The sequence below is a fragment of the Mustela nivalis genome (assembly GCF_964662115.1).
Source record: "Mustela nivalis genome assembly, chromosome: 8".
Taxonomy (NCBI): domain Eukaryota; kingdom Metazoa; phylum Chordata; class Mammalia; order Carnivora; family Mustelidae; genus Mustela; species Mustela nivalis.
Genome location: NC_139027.1, coordinates 130918959 through 130934121, shown reverse-complemented (window position 1 = coordinate 130934121; position 15163 = coordinate 130918959). Strand labels below are relative to the sequence as shown.

Sequence of the window (15163 nt, the reverse complement as noted above, 5' to 3'; positions counted from 1 at the left end):
GAGCCGAAGGCAGAGGCTGTAACCCACTAAGCCACCCAGGTGCCCTGCTTTTACATTTTTTAATGGTTGAAAAGAATCAAAAGAAAAATATCTCATGACACAGGAACAGTCCACGAATCTCAGATTTCCATGTCCATAAATAAAGTGTATTTCTTCAATAAGAAATTTGTGGACATTTATTTATTTACATCAGTACCTACACGCTAGCCTCAGTTTTGCCCCTTGGCTCACAAAACCCAAAATATTTACCAGCTGATGCTTTTATAGAAATACCTTGTGGCCCCTGGGCCTGAGACAGGAGTTGCAATTCTGACTCAAGTGCCTAAAGGGTCAGACGTGCAAATCTCCAGCCAGGTTGAACCTGATAGGAAGTGGTGGGGACTGAGGCACAAACAGCCTAGGGGCAGCGTCCCAGGTTGGTTTAAAAGGCTCACTGAGCCGTCCCAACCACACCTCTGCAGTCTGGCCTTCAATGGCCAGCTTGTGCCCCCACTGGGCTCCCAGCAGGTGTCTGTCAGGACAAGGCATGACCCCCTACCTCTGGAGACAGAGCCTGTGCTCCAGCTGGGGCGGTGGGATGAGCTCCACACCAGGAGTCAGAAATGGGACCCTCATCTCGAGTCACAGGCAGGTTAGCTCCGCAGTGGAGGAGGGGGTCTGAGCACGGGGCAGAACACGAGGGTCAGCAGAGAGACGGTATCACAGGGCTCCAGGAACGGTTATCGCCATTGAGCGAATCCTGGGTCCAAGGAGCTGTGGGCAAAGACTCCGTAGCCCGGGCAGGATCTGTTTCTGTTCCTCTGTCTGGCCTCCTGCTGGCCTTCATTACGCGCACCGGGGACCATGTCCCAGCCTCTCCATACTTTCTACCGCTTCTAAGCTTTGGCCTCTTTATAGTTCCTGCCTTTTTTTTAGAACTTGGGCTCCCTTAGCATGTCCTCTCGGTCGTAATGCCCACCTTCTCCCGGCTCACAGTGGCTGCCCGCTACCCCATCACTTCCGGCCAGCTCACAGTCCCCCTGTAACCCACAGCCTTGCTTGCCCTCTGTCCCTTGATCTTTCGCTATACGTCTATGCACCTGCTATCTCTCTGCTTCCCATGGGGACTGCTGAGAGGAAGAATCTGCTTGGTCTGGTGTGGTATTTGGGCAGCCCTCCCACCAGGCCAGCTCGTAGATGCCCGGCCAGCCTGGGGATCGGCTGCCCTTGATCGGGTCCTGTCCGTGGTTCTGTCACCTGGAAAGCCAGGAGCTTCCTCTCTGCCGGGGCTGTGGGGAGGGCCTGTGCTGTCCGTGTCCGGTATCCCAGCCGAGTTACTGACTTGCTGGGTGACCCTGGTGAGTTCCTAGGTTGTCTGTTCCTAGGTTGCTTTCCCACTTCGAGAATGAACATGTCCCTTAGACATTCTTCATCCCTGGCTTGAGTAGTTTCATAGAACAGAAGTTGCAAACTCAAATGCCCACAGGGAGGGAAGAGTGTTGGGTGCGGCAGACTGGGCGCAGGAAAATGTGTTTTGTGACACACAACCCTCCCCACCCGGCTTTCCTTCTGCTTTGTGGGAACAGAACAATGTCTGTTCAAGGAAAACAGCAGCTGAGAGGGCTCGTGACTGGCCAGACCCTTCGCATCAGGGCAACCCTCTCGCATCGTCGGGTCTGTGGAAAACTTGCAAGCCAAAGCCTGTATAGAAAAGGGCATCTGTGACTCAGTTTCCACCGAGTGTCACCATGCAGGAGAGCAAGGCTAGTTTTGCCAGATTTGCTGGTTTTTCAAGAGAAACAAACAAACAAAAATTGTATGCAATCTCCCTGCTTTTAAGTGTTGGCCACGAATCTGAATTGAGAAACCCTGTGTGGGCCAGCAGCAGAACACGTCTAGGAGCTGGGTCTGGTCTGCCCATGGAGTGCAGCTTGCCACTTCAGCCGAGAGCTCTTTGGGCTAGAGTTTCGGGTGTTGCCTGGTGGATGGGAAAGGGCAGCCTCTGGGAGCACCCCCTGTCCCTTGACCATCTGTGGGCCCGCAAGGACGGGGCTGAAATGATGCGTTCTCGTACTCAGCCAGCAGGACTCACACGGAACCTGAGAGAGTGGCCAGTTCCCACGGAGAGAAAGTGACTTGATCAAGGTCACACAGCTAGCTAAAGAGAGACAGGGGTAGAACCCAGGCGTCCAGGCCAACCTTGATCTTCTTATTGTACTCTCTGTCTTCCGTTCTTCTCTGGGTAAAGTCACACTTGCATTTCTGTCCCTTTATGTCACTCAGCAAATATCGAGGCAATGCTTCCTCTTTGGTGGGCAGTGTGCCTGTGGCTGATGGTGGGGACGAGGACAGTGATGACTTTCATTTCCTCTCTGTCCACCAAGCTCTTCCTCCAGATGTCCTGTGGCTCACTTCCATCACTGTACACAGACTCCATCCAATGTCACCTCCCCAGAGAAGCCTTCCCTGACTACACTACCCAGAAAAGCATCCCTGCCTTGTCACTCTCCACCCTTCTACCCTATTTTCTTTCCTTCCCAACACATTATATTTCCTGGCATTATATATTTATTGGTTTCTCCACTGCCTCCCTTATAGGAAACATAAGTTCTCTAGGAGGAGGGATTGTGTCTGTTTTGGCCACTTCTGAATCCACAGAGCCTAGAGGAGTGCTTGACATGTGGTAGGTCCTCAATACATATTTGTGAAATGAATAACCAAGGGCTTGCTCTGGCCCACACCCAGAGCTGATTCCTTTGCCCCCAGGGGCCCGTTTCCTCTCCCCAGAGGGTCTCTGAGGAGCTACAATTGCTCCCTTTTACAGATAAGGGCACTGAGGCTCAGGGAAGTAGTCACTAGCTCACACCCCACAGCCGAACGGCAGAGCTTGGATTCGAATCTAGTTCAACTTCAGAGCCTGTGCTTTCCAGCCACTGCTTCAGACAGCTCGTTGGCACAAAGCAGGGCTAGAAGTATGAGATTCCCATAGTCAGACGCTCTGCTTTTAGGAAACCGCCGCCAGGGCGTGGTCGGATGGGAACACCGTGAAGACAATCAAGCGAAGGCACAATCCGTGCCTATCATGGGGCAGGTGGCCTCATCAGTGCTCACCACGTCACTCATTTAATCTGCGTGATGTTAAACCCATGCTCGGGGCCTTCTCCTACATGCGGCAAGTCCCTTTATTTTTTCAGACCTTGCCTGCCTTTAATGAATTAATGAAATAATACTTTCTTGCCTAAAGGCGGAGAGCTGAGCCACCCGACGTCTTCCAGCTTTCATCTTAGATAACGAAATTTGGAAAAGGCTGAGAAGGAGAAACAAAGTGTCAGTGGTTGTGTGACCAGGAATTGTCCTGGGGAGGAGGGCGTCCCCTGGGCATGAGCTGGACCTGTCCTCTCGGCCTCCCTGATGGCCACCTGCGGGGACGGTTCCTTTTCAGGAACGTTCACCCTGCTGCAGGCATCGGGTGACACATCTTACATCACATTAGCAGTCAAGCGTTTTGGAGTACAGGCCGGGTGCCAGGCAGGGACGCGGGGATCTGGCTATGAGCCGAACAGGACCGTGTCCTCCTCCACCACTAGCTCTCGTCGCCTCATCAGTGGTCCAGGGACCCTCCAGGGGCTGTTTCTGCACCACATGTCGGCCGAGGATATGGGGGCAAGGTCACATTCAAGGGCAGGTCACGATCAAGGGCATGCAGTGAGCCAACATCCAAGCAGGGTCTGTCTCCAGGCCTATGCTCCCAAACACGGTGTAGCAAACCAGCCCTCGGGCTAAATGCACCCCCACCTTGGTCAGCAGGGTTCCCTGGGAGCCACGCCTGCTCACATGTGCCCTTTCTGTGGATGCTCCCACCCTACGTGGCCTCCAGGTTCCACAGAGGCTGGCAGGGCCTGGAGTGTCCACCTCCTCCCTCTTCATGGACATTTGCCGCATCTCGTTCTAACCCCTGCTCACAGATACTGCTGCTTTTGAGGAAATAAAATCCTCCCGCAATCCCATGAACCGAAGATACACCGTGTTTCTCTTTTCCTGAATTTCCTTCCACTTTTTCCCTCCTGTACACATTCAATGACAAAGCGAGCCTTTTCTATGATTAATGAGGATGAAAGCTGCACTGCCCCAGAAGGGGTTTTGGGACATTGAAAGGATGTCCTGCGCGGAGGTGGGGTGCCCGGTTCCAGGAGGTTCTCACGCTCTGGAAGCCATGACAATTATTTTCATTCTGAATGGAGCAGAGGCCCCTCGTGATGCTCAAGGGGTTTTTCCCTGAAGCTTCGACATCAGATGCTGGAGCCAGACTGTGGCTTCCGGGAGACCCACCCCTCAGGTGTCCCCACAAAGATGGGGCTGCAGGGGCTGGTGACCCTTCCCCAGAATGAGTGTCCTGGGTGTGTTTTGAGTCCTGCTCTGCCCCCCGGGGGGTACCCGTGTCCCCTCTTCAGGCTAAGTGTCTTCTCTCCACCCAGCTTCCAACGAAGAGACAGAGCCCTTGCTGACCTGGAAAAAGGTTCAGGACACGGTGCCTTGGAACATCATTCTTCTCCTGGGAGGGGGCTTCGCCATGGCCAAAGGCTGTGAGGTAAGAGCTGCAAGCCCGGGGAGGAGGACGCAGGTCCCGCTGTCCTGGCTGCCCAGGCCAGAGCACACAGATGGCCACCAGATTCCCCAGCTGCCACACTGGTATCAGCATGGCTCCAACCTCAGTATCTGGTGCTGTGGACGAAAGGAGCAAGGTCTGATCCAGACGCTCCAGGAGCCCACGATGAGCACACTACTACCAACTACTCCTACTCTCATGGCTGGCAGTGTCCCCTGGGCACAGAGGAATAACCCCACCTTGCTCTCCCCCTGGGGCCAGGCACTGTTCCTCATGTTTTACATGCATTACCTCATTTAAACTTCCCAATAAGCCTATTGGGAAGGCTTGGCAAGAATGCCACTGTTATCCCCATTCTACAGACTAAGAAACTGAGGCACAGAGAAGTAAAGCGATTTGCCTAAGTTCACACAGCTATGCACTTGAGATTCGAATCCAGGTAGTTTAATGCCATGGCCTATGCTCGTAACCACCATAATATAAATGTTAGAAGTTGTTCATATTAGTTAGTGTGATTATGAATATTGTTCTAGATGGCTCTGTGAGCTCAGAGGCAGGGCTGGTACTAGAGCGAGGGGAACAGAGCACAGAATTTCAGGAGGCTGTGGCTGTCGGTGCAGTGCAGGCGCAGGGTCAGAGGGCCCTGCTCAGAGCAGGGGCAGCCTCGCTGTTAGCCCTTCAAATGCTCACACTGACCGTAGGGGCTGGGTAGTATTTGTGAACCCATTTTACAGATAGGAAAACTGAGGCAAGGAGAAGTTAGTTAAGCAATTCCCTGAAGGTTGTATGATTGCACTCTGCTCAGGAGCTGGGGTTCCAACTCTAGTCGTCAGCTCTCAGAGTCCAGCCTCCTAATGGCTCATTTTCAAGAACTTCCCAAGTGCAGGCATCACGTGAAGCGCTTTGCAAATGGGGGTTCGATTCTTCTTGCCCAGTTGTGCCGTTGCGTCCACACTTCAAAGATGAGGGAACGGAGGTAACTCGAGGCTGAGTAGCTTGCCTATGTTTGTGAAACCAGGAGATTGTCAGAGCCAGGATTTGAACCCCTCCAATTCACGATGCTGGGCTCCACCTCTCCTTGTAAGCCAAGGCATTTAAAACCACAGCCGATTAAGGACTAATCTGAAACGAAGGTGAAGGAAACCTGAGATTCCCTCTCAGATTGCTTCCTTTCTTTAATTCAGTTCTAATTTTCAGGTTCCAACGTGGATAGGTTGTAAGACACCCACAAAGGGTATGCTAGTAAGAGGCCCAGGCTCGAGAGTCCAAGGGTCCGGATTCAAATCCAAGCTCTACCACTCCTCGCTGGGGCTCTTGGGGCAAGTTTCTAAACCTCTCTGGGCACCAGCTTTCTCATCTATGAACTGGATCAATGTTTCTACTCTTCAGGCCTGTTGAAAGTAATTAGAAGAACGTAAGAGCTGGCGTAACCCCTTGCACATGGGGTGCACGCAGAACTCCCCGCACTCTCTCTAAACACTTGTCTCGTGGCTCTTGGGGGTTCCCCTTCCAGGGAGCAGACTCTGCAATGTAGGCGAGTGAAGAGGGGTGTTAGGTGGTGCCCCTGAGGTTCCCGGCTGTGGACAGGGGGAGGGCAGGGGCGGAAGCACAACCATGAGCAGACTCCACAACACCTCCACCAACCCCACAGGGAGCGTGGAGCTGAGCTGGCCCTTCGGAGATGTCCGGCCTGGGCTGAGATGGCCAGGCCATACCCCAGCATCCCTGCTTGTGAGCCACCCCATGAGTGAGTGTGACCTTGGGCAAGACAAGGTCTGAGACAGCCCCTCGGGCTGACAGTGGAGGCCTGCTCCTGTTCACGGGCCCTGGCTCCCTGCACTGGGACAAGTGGGCCCTCAGAGTTCGGAGTGCTAAGCCGTTACATCAGGTTACCTACAAAGCCTTCACTGAAAGTGATCGGAATGGCACATTCAGGTTCTTGACACAATGACTACTTTTTAGGACATATATTTTTATTTTACTCATTTTTCCCTCAACAAATAACACATACAAGTCCAATAGTATAGACTTCAAAGGGAACAAAAGGATGGTTGAGCAACAATACTGTCTTTGTCTCCATTTTAAGAATCCCAAGGACCAGAGAGGTTAATCGACTGATCCTAAGTAACACAGCTCATAGGTAGCAGAGCTGGGATTTGAACTCCTGCCCATCTGACTTGACTTTTCTCACTTTTGCCTTCTACTGGGGATGTATCAGGGAAGCTTCCCAAGGGAAATGACCTACTATCCAGGTCCTGAAGAGGCCACGCGTGCAATGCAATGGTAAAAATCACGGGCTGTCGAACCAGACTGTCTGGGTTGGAGTTGTGGGTCTTGGACCTCTTTGCTATGTGGTTTGGTTTTCTCATCTGCAAAACAGGAATGCTCATGGTGTCAAGTCATAGACTTGTTACAGTTATGAAATGAGCCAATGCATATGGAGCACTTGGAACTCAGCCGATGTGGTTGGTTATTATAATTGAATCTGGAGGCAATGGGTGGGGGGGACGGGAAATCAGAATCAGGGATGACATGGAGAGTCTTGCCTGAGCAGCTCGGTGGAGAAGGTGCCACTTATCCAGGTGGTGTGAACCTTGCCTGTACCTGAGGCAGGGGATAGAGGACATGGTTCTATACCCTATACCCCCAGAGGCTTCTTTGAGTTCAGGACGTGGTGGAAAAAGTCTCAGCTCTCAGTGGAGGCTGGGCAGCAGGACAGCTGGGCATGCTGGGAGGCTGGTCTGGCTCCTGGCCCAGCCCTGCACCGCCGCTGGGGTTTCTGTTCAACAAGGGCTTTGTCGTGCAGCTGCCCTCCTCACCCAACCCCTGCTGGTACCAGTCCCTCCCCAGGCCAGCACAGCCTGCCCCAGGAGGGACCAGAGCGCTCATGGCACACCCTGCTTCCTGGCCTCTGCCCAGTGCCCTCCCCAGGCGACTGCCAGGCCTCCTGGGGCTTCCAGGTCCTTGGATGGGGTCCAGCGTGAGCCTGAATGTGTGGACTCCCCAGTGCTGGTTCGGGAGGGCTGGAAGCTGTTCCCAGGGCTTTCTCTGAGCTTGGCAATTCACTTAAACCCACTTAGTGTCCTCAGTGCATTTTCTCTCCCTATAAAACTGCCCATGACTCCCCACATATTTAGACTTGAGTCTGAAGGCTTCCTTGGCCTATACACAGGGCCCAGCATGGCCTGGACCCTGCCTACCTCCTTGGTATCCGTGCCTACCTCTCTTCCCTCATTGGCTCCCCTCCAATCCTACTGGCCCCTTAATGTCAGCCACACTAAACTCATTTGCACCCCTGGACATTTGCATTTTTTTCCTTTCTGCCTAATGCTCTTTCCCAAGATCTTGAGTTCTGGTCCTTCAGGTCAGCACCAAGGTCACCAACTCAGGGGTCCTCCCTGGCACCATGTCTAAGTAGATTCCCCTGTAGCCACTCTCCCATTATTTCCTTCCTGTTTCCTTCCCCCAAATTTCCTGATCATTTGTTTGCTTCTTCGTGTCTCTCTTACCAGAATGTAAGCTCTGTGAGGGCTTACATTACATCTGTCTTAGTCATTCCTATTCCGACATCAAGAAGAGTCCTGGTATGCAACATGCTCAGTGAACATTTGTTGGACATGACCTGTGAGATGGGCTGTTTGGAGTGTTGATGATGTGAGGCATGGAATGTGCCCAGCACAGGGCAGATACACACCAGCGCTAAAACCAGAGCCACCTTCAACCTCACTACTGTTATTGTTATTATAGTTTTCCTATCTCAGGGGTTGAAAAATTGGTCTTCTTCTGCACCTTCACATATATCTCATTTAATCATCCCCCAAATAAACTTATCTATGAATATGTATTCAGGTTATAGGAGCTTGAGAGTAAGTGAGAAGGGAGCAAGGCCTGTAGGCATGTAGAAACATGTCTATTTTCCCCATCTCTCACTTCTTGCTGGAGAGTCACCTCAGAGAGGATGGTGGTGGTGGTGGTGGTGGTGATGAGGATGGTGATAATGATGGTGGTGGTGATGATGGTGATGGTGATGATGATGATGGTGGTGGTGATGATGGTGATGATGATGGTGGTGATGATGGTGGTGGTGGTGGTAGTGATTGTGATGATGGTGGTGATGGTGATGATGATGATGGTGATGGTGGTGATCATAGTGGTGATGATGATGAAGGTGGTGATGGTGATGATGATGATGGTAATGATGAAGGTGATGATGGTGGTGATGACGATGATGGTGGTGATGATGATAATGGTGGTGGTGATGATGATGAGGCTGATGGTGATGGCCATGATGATGATGATTGCCATTTATTGGAAAGGTAGCCTAATGAAGTAAGAGCTAGATTATAAGCTCAAAATTCCAACCCTAGGACAAGTCATTTCATTTATTCCAGCCAGCCATCACCTCTTTTTGCCTCAGTTTCTTCAGCCATAAAATGGGAGATAATTTTACAACTTACCTCATGGAGTTGTTACAGGGATTAAATAAGTTATATTAGCGAAGTCTTTAGAATAGTGCCCAGTGCAGAGTAAACTCTGTATTAAGTGCTTGTCAGATAAGAATAGTGAATCCTATTCTGTGCTTGCCATGTTTCGCATGCACTTGTTTCATCCTGACCACAACCCCCTAAAGAAACCAAGGAACAGAGATGTTCCTCAATTTGTCCAAAGTCACACAGCTTATAAGCAGTACAGTGGTCTGAATGTTCACACATGCACATGACGTCCTCTCGTTTTTCTTTCCTTGAACCAAATTCACTGGCTCTCTCCCTAGGAATTATTATACAGAGTTGTATACACACAGCCAAGTCTACTGTGTTTGATGAGGCTCTTCAAGTTGTCAAGCCTCTCCCCTCCCATCCTGCAGTGGGGCCTCAGGCATTTCTTGACATCTTTGAGGGCCTTAAGAAACACAGTTTGACAACCAACACACTGGGCAATTTCTGAGTGTTTTTCCAACTCTGGTATCTTGTGACTTGTAATGATGGCTGGCACATGTTGGGGGTTCACCACGTACTGGGGCGGTTTCCGACTGCTTTTGTAGATTTGCTCCTTTTCTCCCAATAATAACCTTCTGGAACAGGCACTGTTATATTTGCCTTTACAGATGAGGAAATTGAGGCACAGAGAGGTTAAGTTACTTGTCCAGGATGACACAGCTAGGAAGGATTAACGTGAGGAATAATCCTAAGCTGACTTTGGGGCCCTTTCTCTTCATCCTCTGGCAGCATGGCCTCTCACCTGGCCTGTTGCTGGTTCTAGAGTCCCTGGGACAATGTGGGACCATGTGTTTCCAAGGAAATGGAGCTTCTAATACCTAAGGGAATGGGAAAGGGCAGGGGAAGCCCTTGGGAGTCCCCAAGAGAACCCCAGGCATTGGGGGTTCTTTCCCCTGAAGCTGCCAGACCTCCCTGTGGTTGCAGAAGCTGAGCCAAGGACCCGAGTGTGCTGGGACGTTGGTTGGAAGCCTGCCACCCAGAGTTGGCTTCTCATTCATCCAAGTCATTAATATTCCTTCTCTCCAGCCTCTCTCCCTTAAATCACACACAACTGCCATCAGTCTCTTAGCCAGACCTATGGCCTCTGGGAAAAACCAGTGGCCCCATTTTCCCCTTTAAGGGTTCCCTGGTTGGGGAAGGCCTGGGGCATTGACTCTGCCATGTGCCATCATTTCTAGGCTATCAGACAAAAAGCAGCATCTAAATTTTACAAAGCATCTTCTAGGGAAAAATATCTTTAAGCATTTATTATTCATTCCTTGGAGATAACATTTAAGTCAATTCTGGAGACAAGTGTAGTATTTTTTTAAAGATTTTATTTATTTATTTGACAGAGAGAGACACAGCGAGAGAGGGAGCATAAGCAGGGGTAGTGGGAGAGGGAGGCAGCCTTCCCGCCGAGCAGGGAGGCTGATGCGAGACTCTATCCCAGGACCCTGGGATCATGACCTGAGGCGAAGGCAGAGGCTTTAACCCACTGAGCCACCCAGGCGCCCCCAAGTGTAGTATTTTATTTATGTAAAAACATAAAAACAGTATGCTGTGTTCTAGAATCCATTATGAAATTTTAAGTTCTAGATAAGCAGTAAATTTTCCATCAAATATAAAAGAAATGTATACAATTTCTTTGAAAAACCCAAGTGTATGATATCAAAGGATACTGGGTTGCTAAAAGTGCTATGGTAAGCACACATTTGATTTAAATACTCCTACATAGAGTAACTCCTGCAGAAGTCAGCAGAGAGGGCACGATGCTAATTCTGCAACACCGAGGGCAGGGGTGGAGTTCGGAGCCAGGGAGGGGATGATCTAACTTGTCCTTTCTCTGTCCTGGAGGGTGTTGTCAGCTCTGGCCATCACCATTCTTCATGACAGACTGCTGTGTCCAGAGGATGGTGCCCAAGTGATAGGGAACTTTGCAGGACCATGTTTGCTTACAGAAGTACATAGCAGTGGGGAGCCCGGGTGGCCCAGTCAGTTAAGCGTCTGCCTTCAGCTCAGGTCATGATCCCGGGGCTGGGATCGAGCCCCATGCTGGGCTCCACGCTCAGCGGAGAGTCTGCTTCTCCCTGTGCCTCTCCACCTCCCTCTGCCCCCAACCCATGCTTGCGTTCTCTCTCTCTCTTGCTCGCTTTTTCTCTTTCTCAAATAAATACGTACAATCTTAAAAAAAAAAAAAAGAGAGAGAGAGAGAGAGAAGTACATGCCCTTGAATGTGAAAGACATCTCAGATTATGACTTTTGGGGACCGTAGGCAAGTCACAAAAACTCACCAGGCTCAGTTTCCTCGTCTGTGACACAGAGACAAATGTCTGCCTTCCAGGAAGGCTGGGAGGGGTTGATGAGGAAATGGCGTGCAGGTACCAAGCAAACCGTAAAGCCTCAGGGATGATGATTCTTGTGCTAAAATGAGTAATAATACAATATTATGTTATCATCGTAATGGATCGGCCTTATCATGACTCACAAATATCTCTATTGTTGGTGATCATTTTGTTAGGGCTGCATTTAACATATATCTGATACAGGTTTTATAGATGGTAGATGGGATATCTTGTATATATCATTACATAATGATCAGACAACTCATGAATGTTTTTGCATACATGATCATGTTAATATTTTTGTCATTCATCACCATCCACAGAGGGTCCTGTTTCCCCTCTCACTTCAGTTGGAGCTCAGGGGGGACTAGAGACAAATGGGTTATTTGGGGGATCCAGGAGTTAGGTCCTAGAGCTGGAGTAGAGAGCAGCTCAAGAAGCAGAGAGGCTGGTGCCTGGGTGGCTCAGTGGGTTAAGCCGCTGCCTTCGGCTCAGGTCATGATCTCAGCGTCCTGGGATCGAGTCCCGCATCGGGGTCGCTGCTCAGCGGGGAGCCTGCTTCCTCCTCTCTCTCTGCCTGCCTCTCTGCCTACTTGTGATCTCTCTCTATCAAATAAATAAATTAAAAAAAAAAAAAAAGAAGAAGCAGAGAGGCTGGTGCCCGTCGGCAGGAAGATGTAGCCTTGGACCTGTCGCTGACCCTCTCTGAGTCTCAGTGGCCCTGGTAGTCACTGTTGTCACCACTGGGGTCCATCCTAACCTCCCTCCCAGACCCAGCCCCTGGGGATGATGGCTGTGGCTGCACGGGGGTATGAACAGATGCCCCGCGTGTCCCGCAGGAGTCAGGGCTGTCTGCGTGGATCGGTGGGCAGCTGCACCCCCTGGAGAACGTGCCCCCCGCCCTGGCCGTGCTGCTCATCACCGTCGTCATCGCCTTCTTCACCGAGTTTGCCAGCAACACGGCCACGATCATCATCTTCCTGCCGGTGCTGGCAGAGCTGGTGAGAGTCCTGGGGCGAGAGTCGGGGGTGGGGGGTGTAGCTTCAGAAATCTGTCCCCTGCCACGAGAGCTCCATCCCAGCTACAGAAGCCTTTGTTCTCTTCCAAAATGCATGCAGGTGTCAGACCCTGATTCTTTTTTCTTCTTTAAGAAAGGCTCAGAGTAAATACTTTTGAAGCATACCAACTTTTCTTCTTTAGAGACTTTTCTAGGAAAATAAAATTTTCAAATGTGGGTTAAGACGAAATAGGAAATCTGAGCAGAAAAATAACCACAGAAGAAATTCTAACAGTAGGTGAAGTTCTAAGCTCCCTCTCAAGAAAGGTTTCTCAGCACTATTGGCATTGGGGGCCAAAGAATGGTCTGTTGTGGGGGGGGGGGTGCTGTCCTGTATGCTTGCCTCTATCCATGAGGTAGCAGTAGTACTGACCTAAATCGTGACAATCAAAAATGTCTCCAGACATTGGCAAATGTCCCCTGGTAGGGGAAACAAAACCATCCCCTGTTGAGAACCGCTGTCCTAAAAATCACCAGCCAGTCCTCGGAAGGTCGGCTAGGAGAGAACTAGCAAGCCTGCAAAGACAGCTAGCTCCCACCTTACTCACAGTACTTTAGAGCCCAGAATAATGGAGAAAATCATTCAATCCAGGAATAAGGTGAACAAAACCCAGACACCAAAACCAAAGAAGGACAGCCAAGGCAGTGGGGGAAAGTCACAACCCCATCTCCCACGTAAACAAAGATGCAAATAGCAAAATAAATCCAGGACCACGGGACAAGAATGATGTGTCGTGATCAAATCGAGTTTGTGTTCGGAATTTCAAAACCGGTGAACGCTACAAGCAATCAGCAGAGTTTTCTATTTAAACAGATTAAAGAAGACCAAGCCATATGATTCTCTTAATAGACTCCAGAACTGATCTCATTAAATCAGTGTGGCAACTACACGCTTCGTGTGTCATTGGTGATAGATCAGGCACACGTCTCTGAGCCACCTTGTTTTGGGTTTTAGTTGGCTTATTTTTGCATGAACTTGTAATGGCGCTCACACTGTGTTACACACAGAGATGCACTTCACCCTTTTTCAGTGACTAGAGGATATTCTGGTACAAGTGGATAGCGGTGGGTCCATCGAGGCTCTCTACGGAGGGACACATAGGTCACTTCCAGCCTTTTCTGTGACCCCACAATGGCACCCTTGACCTTTCCTTGTCTGGGAACCTTTGATTCCATCTAGATCCATGCATAGACACGACCCCTGCATTGAAAAGCATGTGCTTCTCTAATTCTATTAGATGTGGGCAAATTGTCCTCCAGAGTGAGCTCACCATTTCACACCCCCATCCGTAGACCCCCCGGGATCTGAGGGAGCCGATGATTGAGAGAGATGAGGGTGCTGTAGGGTGACGGGGAGGACCCTGCCAGGTCTGTCAGGGCAACTTTTGCTGGAGAAGACACTAGTGAATGACACGGTGCTCCAAACAGTGCTTATCATCCAAACCAAAAACGTTTTGCACATCAGGGGGTGAATTTAGCCCTTTTTGAGAAAAATGTGTATGCTTTGGGTTATCAAAATTCCCTCGAGGGGCCAAAAAATGCCCTATCTTAAATTCGATAGTAGAGAGGAGAGACCAACAGGCATTGTAGATGAAGACATCCTTTGGGCAAGGTGAGGAGCCAGCCACGGAATGAGGCCAACACACAGACGCATTTGAGTCTTAGAAGTTGGGAAATGCTTATCAGTCGATGCTATCTCGACCTCTCTGTGCTTCTGAAAACTGGTGAGGCCCCCACTAAAGGTGGCCAGGGACTGGCTGTGGGGACTGTTCCACTGAGGGAAGGAGCAGGCAGGGGACTGGGTGTGTTAGAGCCGTGGTTCTTGGCACCAGGCTCAGCTAGAAACTTGTGAGGAATGCAGGCTCCTTGGGCTGTCCCAGACCTGCTGAATCAGAAACTCTAGGGGAAGTGGGGCCAGCAAGCTGGGTCTTAGCAAGTCCTCCCAGTCTGACGATGTGCTCTCAGGGTGGAGAAGGTTCTAGAAAAATCTTCCCCACCCAAGCTTGCAGCCCCCAGAATGTCACTAACCTGGGGGAATATCTTTTCCGTGTGTCCCTTGGTTTGGGTTCTCTTCTTGTCTGTCTCTGCTCTTGTCCGTGGATCTGCGTTTCTGGCTGCATGTCTGTCTGTGTGTGTCTAAACACGTCTCCTTGTCCGCTGTGATTGGTCTCGGCTGCTACACCTTTGTCGTCACGTCTCTTTCCGTCTCTGTGGCTGTGGCTTTCGACCATCTCCATCTGTTGTGGTGGCTCCTCGCCGCTGCCCTGTCCTGGTCGTCCCCTCCCCCCCACCGCACCCGGACCAGGCCATCCGTCTGAGAGTGCACCCCCTGTATTTGATGATCCCCGGCACGGTCGGCTGCTCCTACGCCTTCATGCTCCCAGTCTCGACGCCCCCCAACTCCATTGCCTTCGCCTCTGGACACCTGCTGGTCAAAGACATGGTGAGTCGGGGCTCGTCCTAGCAGAGGCCTGAGAGGGGGGTGGCCAGCAGGGGCTAGACAAGACGCCTTGGCGGGGACCCCGGCTCCCGCTCCTCCATCTGCCCCTCCAGTGTCTGAATAAGTCATCTGGAGTGGGACCAGGAATATCTAGGTTCATTTCAGCAAACACTCTGGGTCGATTCTTATGCTTAGACAATTTCAGGAAACACTGCCTGAATGAGGACTTTCCAGAGTTTGCTTCGGGGACAAGGGACTTCC

The 15163-nt window shown here is 50.8% G+C and overlaps 1 protein-coding gene across 4 annotated transcripts in view; it reads left to right on the top strand.

Moving 5' to 3' along the window:
- SLC13A3 (solute carrier family 13 member 3) overlaps positions 1 to 15163 on the top strand; it is a 69554-nt gene that overhangs the window by 49633 nt on the left and 4758 nt on the right. For all 4 annotated transcript variants that reach the window (XM_082744770.1, XM_082744769.1, XM_082744771.1 and 1 more), the window contains 3 exons: positions 4455 to 4567; positions 12245 to 12406; positions 14768 to 14905. In XM_082744770.1, coding sequence (XP_082600896.1) covers positions 4455 to 4567; positions 12245 to 12406; positions 14768 to 14905 — 413 coding nt within the window. The remainder of the gene's footprint in view (positions 1 to 4454; positions 4568 to 12244; positions 12407 to 14767; positions 14906 to 15163) is intronic.